At 39.0% G+C, this 23,835-nt stretch overlaps 1 protein-coding gene across 1 annotated transcript in view; it reads left to right on the top strand.

Moving 5' to 3' along the window:
* Positions 1-2,275, top strand: part of LOC124257638 (serine/threonine-protein kinase TNNI3K-like) — a 33,082-nt gene extending 30,807 nt beyond the window's left edge. The window contains 2 exon segments of the mRNA XM_046691745.1: positions 593-651; positions 1,631-2,275. Of these exon segments, the coding sequence (XP_046547701.1) occupies positions 593-651; positions 1,631-1,743 (172 nt within the window). The 3' untranslated portion in view covers positions 1,744-2,275.
* Positions 2,276-23,835: the final 21,560 nt, after the last annotated feature.

Genomic DNA, 23,835 nt, shown 5'->3' with positions numbered 1-23,835 from the left:
TCACTTTCGTGAAGGTAGTGACTGAACACCACATTTCTCGGGGGTCCCGGTCCCTGGGAGCAATTGTGCTCAGTAAGTCAATGGGTTCAAACTAACCATCGCACGTAGTGACCTTGGTAGTTATGGGCCTACCTTGTCGTTGCTCCCTACGGATGTAGAAGTGTTCGACAATCTCGCTTGCTGACCTCTACTCCATGGAAACATCATGTCAGTGTAGTGAGTCCTTCCCGATTTCCTTATGGATTTCGTAGCGTTCTAGCTGCTAAGTACCTTAGCACACCATTGTGACCTAACTGTGGTAAGTAGTGGAAGTCATGTGGTGTTGTTTTGGTACTGAACGTTAAACTTGTGAGTTTTCCGATTCAGTTTCCTTGTCGTAATTACGGGGGTACTCTGATAAATCGTCGCGAAACAAGGTTACTTGCCTAGTTGCGTTTTCTTGCGTAAATACCAGTCAGAAAACATTAAATATTCTTGATACAGCCTCTGTCTTATGAATGTGTATTAAGTGATCACAGAGACTATATAATAGGATAATAATAATAATTATATGGTCTCTGGTGGTCAATTTTACTCCTATTCAATGTTTCAGTGTACCTCCAGGGGAAGAACAAAGAAAACGGCTTCCATTTCCACAACTTGACAAAAATGGTGAGATAATAGTTTAGTCTTCTAGATACATGTACCTGACGTAGCTGAATATACACAAGATCTCCTTGTCGCATACTGTTGATCACTGGATTGTCTGGTCCAGACTCGATTATTTACAGACTGCCGCCATATAGCTGGAATATTGCTGAGTGCAGCATAAAGCTAAACTCACTCACTCACTCACTACTACCTTATCCATCTAGTTGCGTGTTACAAGTGTGGATGGTTGGACGTACATTCTCTCTGAGAGTTCCCAGGGATGACTGCTAGTTGTATGGGCTGCCCGGGTCAACCTGACCTTGTTGCTCATGCTGTTGACCACTACTTTTCTTAGATCAGATTTGAATATTTCTATGTAACAGTGAATACGTCTGTTATCATGCTGTAATTCTGTTGAAACCCGCTACCACTATATGACTGTTTGCAGTTTTAGTTTCAGAAACGCTTTGCAAGTATCAAATAAACTATCTCTATGCAACAAATTCACTGAGGTTATCATAAGATACAATGAAGAAGTGATTCGGTGATTTGAGTTGTGACCTGGCTGATATGTGGTGTCTTTTTATCTAGTGGTTTGCTGGAATTGCAGTCTGTCACTGCTTGTCTGGTATGAATCTGATTATATTTGAGGCCACTTGACTACATAAAGGACAAAAACATGTTGAATTCAGTTCTTATAAATGAGTAGTCAACAATAATAACTTCACACACAACTGTCACGGACAATTATGCAAAATCTGTGACATTGCCAAGTGCAATAATCACAGCAAATAAAAAGGTTCGCTTAGTGGGCATGGCCAAATTGTTTTCAGTTTATGGAAACATAAACTAACAAAACATTAATTGTTTTGTCAATCACATGCCATGGAATATGCAGAACTTGTTTTAAATCTGTATTCCGCTCATCACATCAAAGTATTCCATATGATAATTTCCGTAACAGTCCATTATCACATGACAACTGTTTTTGTTATTCCAGGTTACGTGTCGGACCCACTGAGCACGCTCCGAATACCGATCAATCTAGCACGACAATCTCCTCCTATTGGCACATGCAACATGTCGGAGAGCCCTCCTTCAGATCACTCATGACAGCATGTTACCATGGTTACATCACAGTCAGCTGACGAAGTCCATATGTGCCATTGTCTTAGCCACACATATAGCATCCTGGTTCTAGCGGTACAAACATGTATGGATAATTTTTTTTGAAGTTGTAATTTTGTTAATCTTATTTCTAATGTTAAGACTTAAGTTCTTGTTTGAAATATCTTATTCAGGTGATAAGATTTTGGTTTCTTAAATCATGATTCTATACTCATGATATCAGTGTTAACAGGGACACCGGAGACACAGTGCCATAGCTGTCTAAGTGCTGCAGTTTGTTGTACAGAGTTGCATCCCTTAGGCACACCAGGAACCTGTGATCATGGGTTCGAATCTTTGTTGCTAAATGTCTCAATGTAATTTTGGGATGATTCCATGGACTTTCTAGTTTCTTAGAAGGAGGAAAGGATAATGATCCCAACAGCATTTTGATTAGATAATTAGGATTATATTATAGTGTTCCTTGGCTTTACCAAATACTCAAGGCAGTCAAGTATGAAAATCTTTATGCATCAAAATGTCATATTGTCCACCTCATCCAGTAACCAGCCAATCAAATCACAGGTAAGATTTGGTCTTCAGTAACCCATGCTTGTCGTAAGAGGCGACTAACGAATCGGGTGGTCAGGCTTGCTGACTTGGTTGACACATGTCATCGGTTCCCAATTGCGCAGATCGATACTCATGCTGTTGATCACTGGATTGTCTGGTCCAGACTTGATTATTTACAGACCGCCGCCATATAGCTGGAATATTGCTGAGTGCGGCGTTAAACAGCAAACCATTTCTGGTGTCCCCAAACGTGATGTTGCTGGAATATTGCTAAAATGAGCTAAAACCAAACTCAGTCAGTCAGTTAAACAGCAACAACGGCAAACAAACAAACAAGTCTTACTAAGGGACACCTCTGATGAGCTTTGATGAGCTGATCCCTGTCCCACCAAATGGTTTAAAAAATGGTACTTGTTGTCACCCTGTCTGGCACTCAGCGTTAAGAAAAAAATAAATGGCCATGACTGGTCAGCCCAGAGTCAGTAGCCTGTGTACCTGTGAAGGTCTGGGTTAGAATATTGATCTTCAGTAACCCATGCTTATCGTAAGAGGCGACTAACGGGATCAGGTGGTCATGCTCGCTGACTTGGTTGACACATGTCATCGCTTCCCAAATTGCGCAGATCGATGCTCATGCTGTTGATCACTGGATTGTCTGGTCCAGACTCGATTATTTATAGACCGCCGCCATATACCTGGGATATTGCTGAGTGTGACGTAACACTAAACTCACTCACTCCCTCCTCAGTAGCCTGTGTCTGAGTGGTGGGGTAACTGTATTCACCTGCGACATTCCTACCTGTTGCTACAAAGGGGCAGTAGCACTATTGTAGCAAATGGCCCAAAAGTATTGATAACATTAGAATGGATGCCAAAAATACTGGAAACAGATACTTTGCTCTCAATATTTACAACAACACTGTAATGGTACATAGTGTTATCCTAGATCTGAGTTGTTTGGTTGGGACTCGATTCAAGACGACCACCTCACAGCTGGACAGTTGCTCAGTGTAGGGGTAAACAACAAACAAATCCTCGATCTGATTGCAGTTGTATACCGCTCAAAATAAGTTAAGGATTACCTGATTTGTTTATATAGATGCATGGCGCTACATGGGTGCAATAACATATCATATTTCACCTCATCTGAGTGTTATTTGATTGAATGGCTTGTCTTTTCGTTTCAACTGAAGCTATAGTAACAAATGGGTCACTGTATGTTCATGTTATCACACAGAGGTGGCCTCGTGGGAAAAGCTTGGCTCATCAGGCCACCGACCAGGGTTCGATTCCCATATTGTCAACACTGTAACAGATGTATTATGCCTAGAAAATTGCTGAAACAGCAAAAATACATATTCACTCTGTATGTCTCATGTTATTTATTTCTGCTTGTTTTCTTGTGCAATATTTTTATCATTTGTAAATTTTCATTATTATTTGTTTGTTAGCGATATTTGAGTTCCTGCTTCGTGCAATTGCTAGATAGCTTACTTGGATATCACCCAATTATAGCGTAAACCTTCCCTCTGGATTATGGTTGCCCTAATTCTGTGGTTCCCACAGTCACATACAGGAAATAAAATGAAAAATTTAAACCCTAAGTCAGAGCTATCCCTATTGGTATGCTTACTCTCTTAACTCCAAGAGTTACCTCCCCTTCACATGACGTCATCCTATTGTCTGTTTGAAAACTTCACAATTTTTCTCAAATATATAACTTCTAAAGGATAAGGCGGGGAAGGTCGGGTGGGACATAAATCCCATAATCCAGAGGTAAGTTTACTAACAATTACTAACAATACATGTAATTGTTCATATTTTGAAAATACCATTGTGTGTGTACATGATTGTGCTAAATGTGTGTACATTGGTTTATATGCCCTTTCTTTATTGTAAGTTACAGGTGCTGGCGGGGATTTGGTTTCTCTTATAGACCCTGAAACTTCCAAGCAAATCTTAGACATGTATTAATTACTACAGTTTTACATCTCTTCAAATACGATAAATTCACAAGTGAGTTTTGAAAACAAAGAAAACCTCTGGGCTTTTGGATGCTTGAAGATTTTTTTCTGAATTCGATCCCTGCTGCTAGTTTCTGTTTTTTAAACAAAGCTGACACCCCAGGGATGTCATAGCTATGTCATGTCACAGGTCAAGCCATCCTCAAGGTGAAAGGCTGAACAAATGTTCGGACAATATTAGGCAGCTGGTTATTCTGTTTTGAAGATGTCTTGCAGAGGACGTGTTTCCCCAAACCATAAGTGATGTCATTAACATAGGTTTGACATTAGTTGGGACAGGACTTTCTGTTTCAGTGTTGTAACATATTAAACACATGGTTTCCTGAACTGTCAGTATTGTAGCTGAATGGGACATACATATAACTGTTAGTAAGTAAAATATAACCCTTATGCAATGCTTGACATTATATTTACATGTTTTGAAAAGAAATAATTTTGATTTACGTAAAACTGATGTCAAACAGGTATGCGTGTTGTTAACATTACGATCCATGTATGCTATAACTATCTGATTGTTGATGTATTGATACATCATTAGTGTATACAGGAAAATGTAGAATGATTTGGCTTCTGTTACTGCATGTTATGCAAACACCATTTCTATTATTTTTTATTAAATTTCTTTTTTTTTTTTCACTTCCTGTTAGTTAAATTTTTTATTCACAGGTCTGTTAACCCAAGTAGTAATTAAGAAATGTTTCTGTATTTGAAGATGTCACTACTCACTGAATAAGATGCCATCCATACATGCAATACAGACTGTAGAAAATCATTTGTGCTTAACTATGAAGGTGAGCTTCGGTACCCATTGTCTCGGAGGTTCATAAGCATTATTATCTTGTAAAGTTCATACTGAGAGTAAAAGATATTTTTAGACATTCAGATTTGTATTAATCAAAATGATTCTTGAAGGAACATGTACCTGTATGTTTTGGGGCAAAATGTTTGTCACATGTAAATGTATTTTAATAAATTCAAACATTTTTTAATAAAATTATATGAAACAACAGTTTGTGTTTTATTTGTACTCAGTTTATACAATTGGAAGAAATAGCCATATTTTCAAGGCAATTCACTCATGGCTTGATCTTTGTGGTTGGTTGTGGATTTGACCCTCTAACTTCCAGAGAAATCAAACACACTGGGAAGAGTTATCTCCCTTAGCTATGCAAGTATCCTATGGTTGTTCAAATGTCAGCACCATACCATGTCCACAAGCCACGTCAGGCCGTCCCTCCTCATCCTAGAACACTGCCCTTTCTTGTCTTTGTTTTACAGGTTGTCCTTGACATCCATTTACTCCACCAGAAAAAAAAGAAAGAAAATAGCAGTGTACAGCTGCCTCTATGACCAAGTGTTAAGATTCTCTGCTCTGGGAGCGGAAGGTCAATGGGTCGGTCAGGTTCACGTCCTAACCAAAGACGTTAAAAGTTGTTACTGTTTAATTGTCACTCAAACTGAAGGGGGATACTGCAAACATTCGGGTCGGACTCAGTATACAGTGTCTGGGTGGTTAAAGGCGTGTGCATTCCCATCTCTTTATAAGTTCAAACCCGTGAAGGTCCCCGTTAGAATATTGATCTTCAGCAACCCTTGCTTGTCGTAAGAAGCAACTGGATCGGGTGGTCAGGCTCGCTGACTTGGTTGACACATGTCATCGGCTCCCAGTTGCGCAGATCGATGCTCGTGCTGTTGATCACTGGATTGTCTGGTCCACCACTCGATTATTTACAGACCACCGCCATATAGCTGGAATATTTCTGAGTGCGGCGTAAAACTAAACTCACTCACTCACGCATTATAAGTTCAAGAACTTTTAACGCACCATTAAACTAGCATTAGTCTCGCGCGCCCGCCCGCGCATATACAGTGGTCAACTCGGTATTAAACATCGTTTCACCTCCCCTCCAAATACTTCTTCCCTAAATACTAAGTCACAGGATAATCGAAGTCAGCATGCTCGTTTTTTTTCCATTTTCCTCATGTCAGATACACATGCGCCTATAATACCGTCTCACCAAAATCAAATGAATGGGGCTTTAAGTGGTCTCGTAAATTATCAAAACTGTCGTCCCCAGCGACGAACAGCTAAATCAAAAGTTGAAAGAATATAAGAAAACGTGACTGAACCATAGGAGATGATGGAACCCTCTCGCGTCTTTAACACGGATCGTGACTCGCTTTAATGATGCCTCCGTGGTTAGGGGCGGTTCAAAAGTTTTATGTACATTTTTGTGACTAAATATATGCCCCTCAAACTTCAGTATGTAAATTCTGAATGAGTGAGTGAGTGAGTTTGATTTTACGCCGCTTTTAGCAATATTCCAGCAATATCACGGCGGGGGACACAAGAAATGGGCTTCACACATTGCACCCATGTGGGGAATCGAACCCGGGTCTTCAGCGTGACGAGCGAACGCTTTAACCACAAGGCCACCCCACCGCCCTAAATTTGAATGACGACTTTATAGAATTCGTTAAACCTTTACAGTTTGTCACGTGTTGAATGTAGTCGTGATAAAGTTCAAACCTGGAAAGAATGTTTCCTAAATGTTTACTCAAATTTGTTTTTACCCGACCATTTGCTATGATGTGATGTTTAGGTAACCTTAATGTTAATAAAGTTGTGTTCAGTGGGAAAATAAGTTGTTTCTTAAGTGTTTGATCTGTTTTTGATTCCTAATTTTTATGAAGTTTTTTATACATCTATCTTTAAAACCTATGTTAACTGGAGCGAACGTTCCAATATATATTTACTGGCGACACATACAACATATACCTCAGATCTAACAGGTGCTTTTCCATTAAGTCCTTTTCTAATATGTTTGAAAAATAACAGCTTGCCGTCACATTTTCGGGGAGCCTTATACAAGTTACCCAATATGTTTTAGGCATTCTGGATCAATCATGCTTCTGAATATAGTTCGCAAAGTATTCAAATCCTGGTTCGCCCCAGTTATGTTTCTAAGTTTGTTAGCATCCTACTCGACCCCGTCGGTTTCACTGAGGTGGTAATCCTCATGAGACCTACATCACCTTTTGTAGGCTTTCGTAGGTGAGGCACCCGTGAAGGTCCGGGTTAGAATGAACCTTCAGTAACTCATGCTTGTCCTAAGAGGCGACTAACGGGATCGGGTGGTCAGGCTCACTGACTTGGTTGACACATCTCATCACATCCCAATTGCGCAGATCGATGCTCATGCTGTTGATCATTGGATTGTCTAGTCCAGACTCGATATTTACAGACCGCCGCCATATAGCTATATTGTCGAGTGTGGCGTAAAAGTAAACTCACTCACTCACTCACTTGTACGTGAGGCTCCAATCAAAACTGTTCCAATATTATCCGGTCAGTGGATCAATGTCCAGTTGATGTTCATTCTCAGCTCTCTAGGAATATACAAACACACATATTCCTCCCACGTCAAGTCGTCACGCCAAGACATAACTGTTCAAAGCGGCATTAAACCGAACTCACTCATATACTGTTAAAATGATTAACTATAAAAGTTAGGATTAAAGTTTGCTACCTTTTGTAGATTTGTGAAATATGATCTTACCTTGATTGTAATAATGTTCTAAGACTTCTAGAATTCAATTAAGACACCTCAGAGCATCACTCATCGTAACTTTCAGGTAGTGCCTTATAATTAGGGTATGTTCATTATCTCTCAGTTATACACTTTACACATCCTGATCCTGGTTTTTGTTGTTGATATAATAAAATTATGAGACAAAAGCATCCACGATTAGAAATCTCAGCAATGTGCCACCACGATAATCATCAAGTCCTATTTCACCTTATCGTTGCCGGTCGTAAACTCAAGGCGTAGTCAGGTCGGATAGGTACAGTATTCAAGTCCGTGGAAGTTTTGTGATGAAAGCAAGACATTGTGTTTTTTATATTCATCAGACATGCTAGTTAAATAAAAAGTTTGGTTCCAAGCTGAAATATGGTGCAAATATTACTTTTGAGCACTGTACAAAATGGTAGTGAAAAACGTCCAGGAGGTCATAATGGGAGACTTAAATATTGAAAGTTTGAGGTTATTACCTTTATCCATGTGTGTTTCTTTATTCCATGGAGTTTGTTCTTTGAAGAAAACCAAAAAATAATTTAAAAAATAATAATAAAAATAAAATAATGAACACTCCTCTCTCTCAAAATGGCAGCTAGCAGACGAATTTGAGCAGATGTAGGTTTTGTGCATTTTGTCAGTATACAGTTGATTCAGTTCATAAAATCAATGTAATTCAAGTTATTAATAAAGGTTAAAGAATAGGTTACCAAATGTATGTTTGCATATTTTCCAAAAACAGCTGTGCAGAAAACTATATAGAGATGTTTATTTCTGTTTGATGAAACTGTCACCAAGGGAGCAGTCCTTATTTCAAAATATAGTTAGTCAATATCAAATTTATGTTTTATCAATTTTTTTATTTAATATGTCGAAATCTTTTCTTCTAAAAGCATACATATTTTTAAAATTGATAAGAATATAATGAAATGATGGGGAGAAAACACTATTTTCTGCTTCATACTCTCTCAGTCAAATCTCTTGTAACAATTTTAAGGTGTTTAGTACTTTCATTTCAAATCATTCTTAAATGGTTATAATCTTTGAAAAAAAATTATACAAATAAAGGAGGGGAGAAATCCTTTTTTCATGTATCTCTGTCAACAAAATTACTTTTTCAAATACAGATGTCGATATGGAATCTGATTGTCAAGTTGCACAACTGACAGAGACAGATAACCTGTTCCTCAAGTGTATCATATGCCAACAAGAGACAAAAGAAAGACTTGTTGAAAATCCGTCAAGTTATGAAAAATTACTGAACTTTGTAAAAGAACGAGCACAATATGGTGATGAAAACTTTCCCGAGATACAGAGGAGGCTAAGTTGTGTGACAAATGAGGACTTGGTTAAGGCTGCGGCAAGCTGGCATCCATCCTGCTATAAGAACACCGTGAATACAGATAAGTGTAGACGTGCCAAAGCTCGTTATGAAAAGAATCTTTCCAAAACATCAAAAGATGCCTCTCCACCAGCGTCTAGCACTTTCACTCGTTCCAAATCTGTCCCATTTGATGACAAACTATGTTTCTTCTGTGATAGACCAGCCAGTAGACTCCAGTCACTTCACAAGGTCCTCACTGACCAAGCTGGTCAAAATCTACACAAAGCAATTGAACAGAACAACAATAACACATTTAATGTCAAGCTAAGCACTGCTTTAAACCCGGATGACGCCCATGCCGTTGACATTCGGTATCATAAAAAATGTTGGGTCAGCAATGTTACAAATGTCCTGCGGGAATCATCCATGGGGCAAAGTTCAAATTTTCGATCTGATGAAATTGCAGCAGAGATCGAGTTTATTAGCCTCTTAAAAGAGGATTTGAGAGAAGGGAAAGTGCTGCAGATGGCTAATCTGCAGGTGTCATATCAGAACATCAGATCATCAAACGGTGTAGTAAATCCTGAATGTCACAGAGCTAAAGTAAAAGAATTACTTCAAAGTGAAATACCTGGAATAGAGTTTCATCGATCCAAACGCAGGAATGAATCTGATCTTGTGAGTGTAAAATGTTCCAGAGATGCTGCAATAGGCGCAGCCTCAGAAGAGCAGCAGCTTAACGAGACAGTTGATAATATGAAAACTATATTTGATGCTGCCCGGATTCTTCGAAAAGCAATAGGCAAAGTGGACAAATGGGTTTTCACAGGGTCGCTAACTGATGCTGCCATACCAAAGGAGCTGTATATGTTCTTTCGCTGGTTGCTGCAAGGACCGAATGTCACACTATCATCAGAGGGCAAACGATCTACAGTGAGCAGACATGCCAAGAGTCTTGCTCAGACAACTATGTCTTTCTGTCTATCTGATCGCCAGTGTGCATCAAAATCTGATGTAGTCAGGTACCACCGAGAAATGCCACAACAATTAGCAGTTGGCATTGCTATTCGCCAAGCAATACGCTGTAAGAAAGTGATCAATATGTTGCATGGATTTGGTGTCTCAGTTGACTATGACAGACTACTTCGACTTGAAACCCAGATTGCAAATGCTGCTTTAGCCAGAATTGAACAGGAAGAAGTGTATGTGCCACCCAACATTGTCAATGGCCGACACATATTCTTTGCAGTTGATAATGTAGATTTTGCTGAAGATACGCCAGATGGAAAGCACACGTTACATGGGTACTATTATGGCAGTGTATCAACAATGTCAGCCAAATGATGATCTCAAAAGAATCCAGCTACATGGCCCAGCAAGTGCTCGTTCAATTGAACATCTGCCAGACACTATCACAAGACTACTTGAATGTCAAATGCCAAAAACACTGAGGCCATCAAGGCCTGCTGAGGCCACATTTACCCTGATGCAAGAAAGACGCCAAATGAGTGATTACAAAAGTGACATAACATGGCTTTTTGCTAAGACCCTGACAAGGCTGAAATGTCGAAATAATGATAAGCAAATCAATAGTCTTAGGGAAATGGATGAGCTACAATTGGAGTCAGCAGAAGAGGCCAAGGCACCAAACCCCGGAGATGAAGATTATACTCCAACATGGTCAGCCTACAACTCCTTGATAAGCAGAGAAATGCCAGTGACTGGTGTCAGTACCCCTCCACTGATTCCTGCACCTGCACATGAATGGCAGACACTTTTGACTGTGTTGAAGAAAGCTCAGGGCATCTCCACCAAAGTTGTCGGTGAAGGACATAAGACTGTGATCACTCTTGACATGGGACTTTACAAACCAGCAAAGCAGCTACAGATGTCTCGAAATGACTGCACACACCTCATTCTCCGACCAGGAGAACTCCATACAGTTATGGCTCAGCTGCGTACTATAGGATCTTTCATAGAAAACAGTGGAATAGATATGTCTTGGATTGAGGCAGACCTCTATGGGCCAGTAACAGTGGAACAGATTTTGGATGGGAAACATGTCAAACGTGCCATACAGGCTCATCTGACCACATTGCAGGCATTGTTCATGCTGTATGGGGAAGCTTTCTTTGAAGACAAAGAAGACATTAAACAGACCTGCACAGCGAAGGCCCAGGCTATAAACACTTCTTGCAAGAATGCAGATTCACAGAGTGTGAAAACTGCTCATGATGATTTCAATCAAACCATTGAGTCTCTTCAAATCACCTATGAAATGAAAATGTTTGAGAAAAAAATGAACAGGAAGCCAGTCGCCAATGCCATGCTGCAGTACATGCAAATGGTAATAGAGATGTTGAACTACATACGAGCTGTTCGTTCTGGTGACTGGAAACTGCATCTTGAGACAACCCAGATATTTGTCAAACACTTCTTTGCCCATGACAAGTTGAACTATGCACGCATGATCCCAGTTTATCTAGCAGACATGCAGGCAGTCTCTGAGAGAGATCCAGATATCTGGTCAGAATTTATGAAGGGCAACTGGATTGTCAATAAGAACACAATTCCATTTTGTGCAATTGGAGCGGACCATGCACTGGAACAAGTAAACCGTGCTATGAAAGTATCTGGAGGACTCATTGGTATTACTCTCAACACAGCAGCTCGTAACAGATTTTTTCTGGCAGCTCCTGAACTGGCATGTTTGGCTGAAGAAGCTCGCAAAATGGCAGGATTAGTGAAAGTTGAAGCTACTCATCATCATGAAAACACTAGAGCTAAACTGAAGCAACAAAGAAAGAATGTGACAAGTCTGATGGAAACCATCTCTGATTTTACTAACCCTTTCAGTCTTGAACAACCAAATGGGCAACTCATCAACTTGGTCTCAAAGGCAGTGATGCCATCACATGTTCAAATGGACATCAAGAGGAGAACAGAGGTGGGTGAAGAATGTTTTCAAACCTTTGTCAGTGAGAGAATAAGAAATGAACACGTCAATTTGTGGGCACCCATGAAGAAATTACAGCTACAAATGTGGTCGTCCTCTGCAAAGAAGGTGCAGGTGAAAACAGAAAAAGCAGTCATTGAACTCCGCGAAGACAGAGCGTTATTTGCCCGGCTACTAATTGTCTCAAAAAGCAAGACCTGAAGTAAATCTTGAGGAGGCAATTGGCAGAGTTTGAATTCTCCGTGGTTCCTAGATCTCTGTTTGCAGCTGATGGTAGTTTGTTGCACACCACAGCAAAAGTGATTTGATGTCCATCCTGGAAAATCTACAGAGGAATGCCACAAGTGATGAAGTTTCATCAGAAGATCCAAGTGAAAAGGCAAGTTGCCATAGTTGATGGGATGGCAGATCTACAATCACTTGACAAACCAACATGGGTAAGGACATGTTCAGACATGGCAGACCATTTTGCTCACAGGCATTGGCAAAAGTATGCTAAATATGATGAGGTTCACTTGGTGTTTGACAGATACGACATTTCAAACTCCTGAAAATGTCCACTAGGAACAGAAGGCAAGGTGGGAATATTGCTGTTGCATATCACATTACAGACACAACATCTATCAGTAGGATCAGCATGCAAAACTTGTTGGCTCATACACAGACAAAGGATGAGATTACAGCATATCTTGCAAGAAAACTACTCAACCATCCTCTAACTTTGGGAAAAGAATTAGTTGTTGCATGGGTGACAAAGCTGATGCCTGCCACAGAGATGTTGCTCATCTTGCAAGCAATCAAGAGGAGGCTGATACAAAGCTAATTCTCCATGCCCATGAAGCAACAAGGGCAGGTGCAACCACAGTTCACATATTTTCTCCTGACACTGATGTTTTGTTTTGGCAATTAGACATTATATTGATCTGTGCCAGGACACGTGTTTCATCACAGGCAATAAAGAGAAACACAGGATCATCAAACTGGAACCACTTGTTGGATTACTGGGGCCAAACAAGGCAGCTGCATTACCTGCATTTCATGCATTCTCTGGGGCAGACATTACTGGAAGGTTTTCTGGAAAAGGAAAACAGTTATGCTGGAGGGCATTGCAGAATTTAAATGATGAAACATTATCAGCATTTGCACAACTTGGTACCACAGTTTGGCCCTCTGATCAGACACTGGCTGCCCTAGAGAAGTATGTTTGTAAGTTGTATGTTCCACAAGGACACTTTGATTGCGTTTCAAAAGCACGCTGGTGGTTGTTTACAAAGAAACAAGCACAAGCAGAAAATCTTCCACCAACCGCTGCAGCACTACAACCAGCCATACTGAGATCACACTTTCAAGCATATATCTGGCATAATGCCATCTGCGCCAACATTGAACTTCCTTCCCCCGAAAAGTATGGCTGGACTCTAACCGAGGATGGTTTCAAACCAGTCACCACAACAGTTCCTCCAGCTCCTGCAGCGATCATTCAACTGGTGAAATGTGGCTGTACAGCATCAAGATGTTCCAACAGACTCTGTGTATGTCACAAGAACAGACTCCCATGCACCGAAATGTGTGCATGCTCAAGGGCTGACTCTTGTGAAAATGTATTCACCATTCAGTTCAGTGTTTCTGACACTGACTCTGATAGTGACTGAATTGAAACACCAAACATTCAAGTCATTGGACATGAGTTTTACTCATATTAATTTCATTAAATTGAATGACCGACCAAATTGATTGTGTATACTAGAAGTAAAGACAGTTTGACTTGAACTTTTTATAGTCAGGTCATGGCAACCGCAACATGTTTGATCAAGAGAAAAGGCCTTAATGATTATTTCTGGATCTGTTTCATTGTAAGACCTCTTCTAATGTTGTTAAACAGGGTAAGGAGCATATTCCTTTTTCATATCATACTAGTTCTATATAAAATATATGGTTTTTTTCAGAAATAGGGTTTTTATTCATCATCGTGACATGAATCATCATTATCTTTAGAACTAAAATATGTTTTTGCTGTAAATTTTAGACTAAAAGCAAACTAAAACAATCTGGTGACTTACAGCATATGATAAATATATACCTTAACCAAATATGCATGGTATTTGATATTAAACCATTGTTTTGTTCCATGTTTTGCAACTTTTCAGTTCCCGGTTAAATTTTGGCGGCCATCTTGGATTTTGAGCTAAAAATAGCTTTCGCATTAATATTCAGATTGGAACCAAACTTTTTTTAAACTCCTTTAAGTAATGAACACTAAAAGTATATGATTTGCTTTCATCAAAACTTGCACGGAATCCCATAAGCTCCTTGACTACAAGGCGTAGGGCCGATGTCAAAACCGGTCGTAGAACAGAGGCTTTCCAGCCAATCAGATGTCGTGTTACAAACGGGGTCCGTTTCATGCCATGCGAAGAGGGTCAACACCCAAGAAAAGTAAGCAGACGACAGGTACAGAAGACAGGTACAGAAGACAGTACTTGGCGTAGTGTTGTAGCAAGTCTGAAAGCTGGAACTTTCTGCAACCTTGGATATTTTAACTAAAGGTGACAAGTCTGTGCATAGACAAAGAGCGAAAGTGCTTCTAATAAGTGAATGCATCTATGAAAAGGAGATTGAAGCATATAGAGTTCTCCGTTGGTTCTCTGTTGAATGATAGGTAGTGCAAACAATGCTGATAAGGTAATCTGGTATAAGTAAATGAATTTAGATCTACTGAGCGGAAACAATACACAGGGGCGTAGGAACAGGGGGCGGCTTGACGTTTTGTCAAGACGGAAACCATATCTACCTTACCATAATTACAATTTCATTTTGATTTCCAATACTTTTCATACATTACCCCCTCCCCCGCGCTCTCTGAAAACCGTTCCTACGCCCCTGATACAACAGAGATATATCAAGTTTCCGAAAGTACAGTAAAGTTGATTAATTGGTTTCATGATGGCTCTTCTGGACCTAGTTCTTTGAAAGTGTGAAAGAATTGTAACACCGCGAACTTTTCTCCACATCTACTGTAGCCGTGTAAGACCTCTACTGAGGCGGTACATCCAAATCATTCTCTCACTCTACTTATTATTTAGACTTGCAAGATTTTGTGTGAGCTCAAAGTCTTCTGATAACATTTTCAAACATACCTTGTGCAAGCAGATCTATATTGTATTAAAAGCCCAAGACTTGTCATCTTGAAATTGTATAATTTAAACAAAGGGTATCAGATCACATAAAGAATCAGTCCAAACTTGTATTCAAATGACACATTCCAGAGACATCCATCAATATGATAAGGACCATTTATTTTTTGTACTATAACATACAAAACTGGAGCGGCAAGATTAAACTCAAGAATAAGGAATTTTGGCATTGTACAAAAACACTTTCTTTGGCCATGGACTTAGAACATATAACATGGCAAATATACCAAAATTAACCTTTATCTTACTGGTAGTAGATCCCATTGTCAGAAACACTTCAAATTTACAGGAGAGCCTTGTAATGGTGTAACTAAGACAAATCCAAAATATCATACTGATATACCGATATGTTCCCATATAGGAACATTGGCAGGCTCATCGTGAAAATGAAACAAAACTATACTTTTGTAACACATCTTTTATTTCTTTGGAATTTAGTGAACAAAACTCTCTTTAACACATAAATTGATAATGCAGGAATGTTCCAGGGAAGAGCTCGGTAATGAAATGGTTGTTAAACGATCACATACATTACAATGATGAGTATATAACGTAGTTGGAATGGGTTTGTTACTGAACTGTCCGTAACTCTCCAAAGCTGATCATCTTTAGGTACAACTGTTATGTGTGAGGATAAGGTTTTTTGAGGAGAATGATATCTCAGAGCCTCAGAGCCAGGCTGTCTGACACACATTGCACATTTAGCTTAAACCTTTATGGAGGCGACTAACAGGATTGGGTGGTCAGCTCGCTGACTGGGTTGACATGTCATCATGTCCCAATTGCGCAGATAGATGTTCATGCTGTTGAACCCTGGATTGTCTGGTCCTGACTCAATTCTTTGCAGACCACCGCCATATAGCTGGAATATTGCTGAGTGTGGTGTAAAACTAAACTCACTCACTCACTCACTTAAACCTTTATGCCACCGAAGGATGTAGCTGTGCTACAGTATTTCAGTGTATATTGTTTGACAAAGATATCTTTAACTCATCCTGCAGTTTAAGATTACAAGTGCTGGTTTAACTTGGCAGAAATGAGTACTGATACTATGGTTCACATGTAGGCTTGGCCATGCAGTTCTTTCCTGACAATGGACTCCATTTCTGTTGAAGGCCATGACTTTGATTCTGTGTTATTAATTGTCAGACGAGGCAAAAATATAGTCACTTGAAGCAGGGATATACCTTGAGTCCTGTATTTGAGGGTCCCTTGGACTCATACTCTTAATTTTTAGGGGTCCTGGAAAACAAAATGAGGGTCCCAGACACTTAAATATTATTATTAATACTGTTATTGTATTGTGTATCATGATCATCACTTAAATTGTTACAGTAATCAAATTGAAAATGATACCATAATTCAGCTAGTAGCAAACTCAGTGATAACTTATTGATACTTGATTGGAATTTTTACAAAAAGTATTTGGACTTTTTCAGCGTCGTAGTGGACACACTAATAAATTTCGTTGCGTCCATTTTACAATTTTTATGCATATAGGACGCAGAAATTCATGTCCCGTGAATCCCTGCTTGAAGACAGTTCATCAGAAGGTACTATCAGAAAACAGTCACCAGGTTGGATTGTTCCGGCAGTAGGAGTAAGTGTGCACACTTTACTTTGTTCTGTGAGGTTGATTTCTCTGAGGATCCGTATTCATGTTCACCCTAAATATTTGTTGACCACCATGTCATTATTCACACCAATTCCTTATTGATGCTGAGTACCTGGAGTACACCGAAACTCTTCTGCATGACATCCAGAAGTGAATCTAGTTCTCGTGAAGTTTCAGGTTTAATAGAGGAAAGAGTATGAGATCCAGTGATCGAAATAATGGCCTGCCCGCCTGCCTGAGGCTGGCAATTTTCCTGTTAGGCTGCCTGAAAAAAATCTCCACTAGCCCTATTGTCTGGCTGATATTTTTAAATACCTCTTTTTGTAAGCACCATATGAATAACACATGAGAAGATATATTTGAGGTGGATATCGCTTTAAACTTTCCCTATTAAAATATTTCAGAAAATATATCATTTCATGATGTAAACCGATAAGTGGAATTGCAGGTTTAACAGGCTCTTGTCAAATGTCACAGGCTGGGGGATGTGACTGAGTATTTAATTTCATGCTTGTTGTTTTTAATTTGCTGAACTAATTCACATTTGAAACAATGATACTTGTTTGTTTTTGGTAAAAAAAAATGCAATTTATGCGTCAAAAGTGTGGGCAGGCATCTTTCAAGACGAGCAGGCAACATTTATTGGTCACCTGCTTGACGGTCTGTTTGAGTTTGAAAATTAGTTTGGTCACTGATGAGATCTGAGTGCTACCACATCTTACAGCTTGGTCATGTAAACACTACGGAGTTCTCAAGTATAGATGTCAATTCCTCAACTTCTTCAATATTCTCACAATCATGTGAGATACCCATGCAACACATTATCTTCCATAAGGTGCAGATTAGGTCCATCTGACTGTTTGTCAGGTTGTGGTTTTATGTCACAAGCATAAAATGTGTGATCCTGACAACTGGAAAGCATAGCATGAATGAATCAGCTTCCTTATATTTCCCATGGTAGTTGAACTTTTTACAATTATAATTTTTTCTCATTTTCTAGCACAATAGTTAGCTATTTGTCCTGGCATTACTTGAAACGTTTTAACTTTTTGTTGGGCTGTTTTGACCATCATTTTGAAAACCCTTCGGTGAAGTTGAAGTTTTCCCCAAACACCATTGTCGCACAAAAATGGAACAAATTTTACGTTTGGAGACAAGGTGTATAATAGATTATGGCACTAATGCTTGTGGGATGGCACACTCCCATATCCATTGAAGCACCAGCTTCTTGGGGGCACTGTGTATGGTAGCCATTGTAGTATTTTACTGAGCTTCAAACACTATTGCTCTGGTACCTTAAGATATGAAATATGTCCTCAAGTGATTGGTCTCTTTTGTGTGAGGGAATTACCTAATCTCAGGCTGAGTCAGGAGAGTGAAGACATATTTGACTCCTTTCATGTCTGGACACCAACAAGGACCAAAGAGTTCACAAAATGACAGAGCCTTGGAACTGTTTGGAATCACCATGGGTGGTATAACGAAAGGGAGATAATCGCCACTGAATGCCATGGTATTACATAATATGCATACCACTTACTGCAAAGACTGTATTAGTCTTGGTCCAGAGGCAAACATTTGGATGGTTTCACCCTCAGTCTGCTAGGGTGAGGCTAGGTGCCATGGGGCACGAACATAAGAACCACTACCAATATGTGCTGACATTGCACATGCGCTTTATGCTTATATCTACTTGCATAGTAAAGACTATTTTTGCCTTCCTTGGACCATGGTCAAGCCCTGGGAAGTCGTTGGTATGTTCACCATTTTCATGGATACAATTAACTGCTTGTATATATGATGTTCCAGTGAATAAATCTGTGTCTATTGTACTAGGCGTGTCTTGTTCTACCTTTCTCAGCCATCCGCATCAGTCAAAATGGAATGTAACTAATATAGCCTTAACACATATAATATATTTTCAATCATATTGTTAAATACATAGCATGTTTCAAATATATAAAAAATGAACCAAGCTGAATAGGTTTCACAACGGTGACATTTGTGCATTGATTCTGTTGTCTTTATTATAAAATTGCACTTATTATATTTTATGTATCTTGTTGTACCTGTTTGTACCCATCTTCAAGTGGGTGTATATTAAGGCTGTTAAAATTCACTCACATATTCAGTGAATCGAACCGTAGCCCTTCATGAATTCAATTTGTTATTCGTGGTCACCGGAACCAAATATTAACAAATATTTACAGTTTTTTTTAAGGGAGCCTGTTTTTCTTTAACTGTTACGTCCTTTTTCAAAGTGAGATATGCAAGAATGGATTATGTACTAGCCTTGCAGTCATGTGAGTTTGCCAAGGCTTGTTCATGGTACTGTCGACCATAACTATTACATACCAAATTTGAGTGTCATGAGATCACTGGTTATTGCGGTGACAAATTAAAACTGTCAACATGGGTGTTCCATGTTCAATCACTTAACTACAATATTGTATTCGTGAATATATTATTCGTATTTGTTACCCAATATTCGTGATGCATACCATGTTTGCCACTTAGTGTATTTGTTGCAGCTCTAGTGTATATGTATTATAATAATGATCATAATACCTTGTGCTTGTCCTCAAATATAACCCAGATAGCACTGTAAGTTGTCTACATGGGAATAGTTGCAATGCTAGAGATGTGGTATATGAGTAAATCTCCTGCGGGACTATGGCGACTCTATAGTGGGCAAGAGCAGCCCAAGGAACAATGGAAATTCATTGACAAACAATATATTTCCTCTGCCCCGATTTTATATTTGTCACATGTGCCAATTTTTTAAAAGAAATTGTTACAGCCTGCCCCCATCCCTGGTGACCCTCGCTGACCCAGCAGGGGATGGGCAGGGCAAGCCATGCATGAGTGGTGGGAAGGACCAGAGATCTAATTTCTTTTGCAGGCACTGAAACAAGATCACCATCCTTACATTTAACAAGTGTTCTAAATTTAACTTTGGTTGGTGGGAAAGTAGTATATTGTCCCCTGTCTGCTCCATATGGGAGTGATATATAAGATCGTAGCAACCTGCACCACGACAGTCTCCAAGACAGGCCTTTGTGAAAGGAATTTTGGTTTTCAGTTTGGGAACCTAAATTAGCCTAAAGGTTATTTATGAGAGACAGCTTTCTGAAGAAGGCCTTTTTTGTTGGACTTGATAAGTTTCAGGTTATAACCAAAATGTCATTTCCTACTGGAGACAGATTTGATCTTCTAGTTTTGTGACATAATTCATGTAATTTTTGATAGTGGAAGCGTGCAAATAGAACATATAACTTTTGATTGAACACAGATTTCTGTACAGAACCTCGTTACATAAAGTTCTCTGTGCTAACCAGCATGTGTGAAAAAAAGCCCAAATTCTATTTTATGAGTCGATTCCTGGTGGTTGTTTACCATAGGGGAAGGGGAGAAGATTGCTCTTAAAACTATAATATTTTATCATATTTTTGTGACCTCCCATCATTGAAAGTAACAGTACTTTATGTGCCTGAATATCTGTAACATATTCAGGGCACCAATAATAAAGTATAGTTCCTCATAGATTTCAAATTTGCTACTTTTTATTTGAATATCTTTCAGAACAATCTCATGTTTGTTTCATGCCCAACACCCTCCCCATAAGTCTGGTTCCCCCTAATATCAATGACACCTAAGGCCCCTCACCCACCAACCACCCCACACATGCTTCAAAAAGTCACAAATCTCTAATTTTGTTGTTTTGGGTGAGTGAGTTGGGTTTTACGCCGCTTTTAACAATATTCCAGCAACATCACGTCAGGGACACCAGAAATGGGCTTCACACATTGTATCCATGTGGGGAATTGAACCCATATCTTCAGCGTGACGAGAGCACCTTAACCTCTAGGCTACCCCACCGCCCTTGTTGTTTTGAAGTTTTGTTCAATACAACTGACTGTCCAAAGGAATTATATTACATGTATCTTCATAGAAAACTTTACCCCTAAGGTGAAACCTGTGTATGAGTATGTATACTGAAATAAGGTCTAATGAATAATTATTCTTCATTAATTATCTTTCCCATAAGATAATGTAAAGCAAATTATCAGGCTGTTGGGTACCTCAGCTGTGATACTGTGAGAAAACCAGTAGGTTGAATGTCAATGTGAGGAGGAAAGAATTTATTGCACCAAAAACCCTCTGAACACAGACTACAAACATTACAGTAATAAGTCAGCACATGGAATAACAAGATGATGTGCAAGGTACAATTAAGATACATTTTATATATTTATGACATGAATGATTATCCTATTATGAAACATGTAATAGAAAATATAAATATTACAAATAAAATATTTTTGATTTAAAAGAAAAAAAACTAACAAGACTCCACACAACCATTCAATTGAAATTTGAATTTTTAAGTATTTGTTAATATTGTCAGTCAGTTCTTGATTTAGTAATAACCCCACTTTTGCCTCATCTCACTTCAAACCTTTACTAGGGGTGGTGGGGAGCCTAGTGGTTAAAGCATTCACTCGTCACGTCGAAGACCCAGGTTTGATTCCCCACATGGGTACAATGTGTGAAGCCCATTTCCGCTGTCCCCGACGTGATGGTGCTGGAATGTTGCTAAAAGCGGCATAAAATTAAACTCACTCACTCAAACCTGTAAATGTGCTTGTATAGCGACACTGTTTTAAGTGCAAATTAATTTACTGATCAGCAGCATCTACATAGCAGAAACATTAAACATATTACAAATGTTATAAACATACCATAGTGTAACGGCACTGTGAATCAACATTTTCTTAAAGTTTTTGAAATGGCTTTGTCAGGCTACAGGAAATTCCAGTCATTGCTCAGAGGTTGAATAAGCATTTTTAACCAATCCTTGTATTAAGAAAGTGAGCTCAACCTATCAAGCTACATCTATTGAGTTATAATGTCTGCTGTATGTAAGAGATTGGTTAGGGGACATAACTTTGTTTCATTGACCCTAATTACTGTCTTATAACTTGTTCTACTGTTGTACTTGGGGCTTTTATATGCAGATCCAATGTGCTCTGGTGATAACGTGATAATTATTATTTTTATTTTTTTATTATAACATGATAATCCATGTGTGAATTGGTCTTCATTGCAAACCATGCCTTTCATATCTCTGAATGGGATCAGTCAGACTTGTGATCAGTGTTTGCATGTCATCGTGTCCCAACAAAGTACATCAGTGCTAATGATCTTAATCACTGAATTGTCTAATCCAGATTCAACATACCTGTCAAGATACGGGTTAGAACTGGTCCTCATCAACCCATGTTTGTTATAAGAGGCGACTAACAGGATTGGCTGGTTAGGCTCACTGACTTGGTAGACACATATCATTGTATATCATTGTATCCCATTGCATCGATCCATGCTCATGCTGTTGATCACTGGATTGTCTGGGACAGATTTGATTATTTACAGACCACAGCCGTATACTAGTAGCTGGAATATTGCTGAGTGCAGCATTAAACAATAAAAATAATAATAATAATAATGCTAATTTTTGAGCCTAGAATCCAACACGATGCTGCTCTCTGGCGTTACATTATTACCCTGACGGAATTGTACTTTCAAAGCTGCTACTAAGCGCTTTGCGTGACCGTATTGGTCCGTACATCCGCTTCTCAGGTACCCATTTGAACAGCTGAGTGGACTGAGTGAAATGTGGACGAAGTGCCTTGCCCAGGGACACAACACAGCATGAGACCCAGGTCACAAATTTTAGTGTCTTCACCAGGATTCGAACCCGGGCCTTTGGCGTGAGAGGCCAGCATGCTAACCACTACACCACTGTGCTCCAACAACCCAAATGAATTAGACAAACAATGAATTTAGACAAGAAATAGACAAACAACAGAACTGTTTCAGGCTGCTGTCATGAAACTAGAATATTGGTGAGTGTGATGTTGAGCAAAAAATACAAACATAATGAAGCCAATGTTTTAGAGATTACAGTGTGGAATAGGTAGTCTGTCATACAGACCCTGAAGCAAATATATCCAAGAAAGCCCACGCAAGTCTAGAATATGTGGCAAGTCTAGATTTCCACAGCTTCAGGGTCTCTGAAAATGAAGAAATCTCATTTCATTATATTTAATTTTTTTCATTATGAGCTTTTTTTCTGTAAAATATGTTCATTTCAGAGACTAGTTTTTAGTCTATGGAATAGGTACCCACTGAATGTACAAAGGCCTGCTCTGAAGTGGATTTTTCAGTGATTTAAAAAAAAAAAAAGTCAGACCTATTTCTGACAAACTGGTGGTAGGAAATAATTTGCAGATTCTGAAAACTATTTCATACCGTACTTGTCCAATGTTTATAGTATTTGTAGAGGTTTACAGAAACATAGTTCTCTCTCGTAATGCCCTAAACATACTCAGACAACCTGTCTTTCCACGTTAAAGAATTTTCCTGTAAATCTGTTTTTCATTATATACAATTAAATGGTTCATTCATTATAAGTTCATTTCTATTATTTTATCAGGTTAAAATGACATGTATAAAGCCAAAGATTTCTTAGACTGAGATTTAGTCCCAGAAAGTGAAGTATGTATTTTATGTAAAAATATTTTTTAAATATTTATCTTTAAAACAAATTCAAATGGAGCCCAGAAAAAAACGAATTTTCCTAGAAGTGAGGCAATCTAGACTTGCCAAATCATTCTAGACTTCAGTAGGACACTCTTTTTTCTTTCTAGGATCTGGGAGACAGACTAAAGATTTCTCCACAAATGAAAATACCATTGCTGGCTGCACATGAACCTTGTAAGGATTGCCACTTTAATTACTGCACCGACAACATGTGTAATCCGTGAAGGGTTA

Source organism: Haliotis rubra, unplaced genomic scaffold, assembly GCF_003918875.1.
Source record: "Haliotis rubra isolate DU_JTF1 unplaced genomic scaffold, ASM391887v1 Scf67, whole genome shotgun sequence".
NCBI classification, from domain to species: Eukaryota; Metazoa; Mollusca; class Gastropoda; order Lepetellida; family Haliotidae; genus Haliotis; species Haliotis rubra.
Note: the sequence above shows the minus strand (reverse complement) of the source record. Positions and strands in the feature narration are given on the sequence as shown.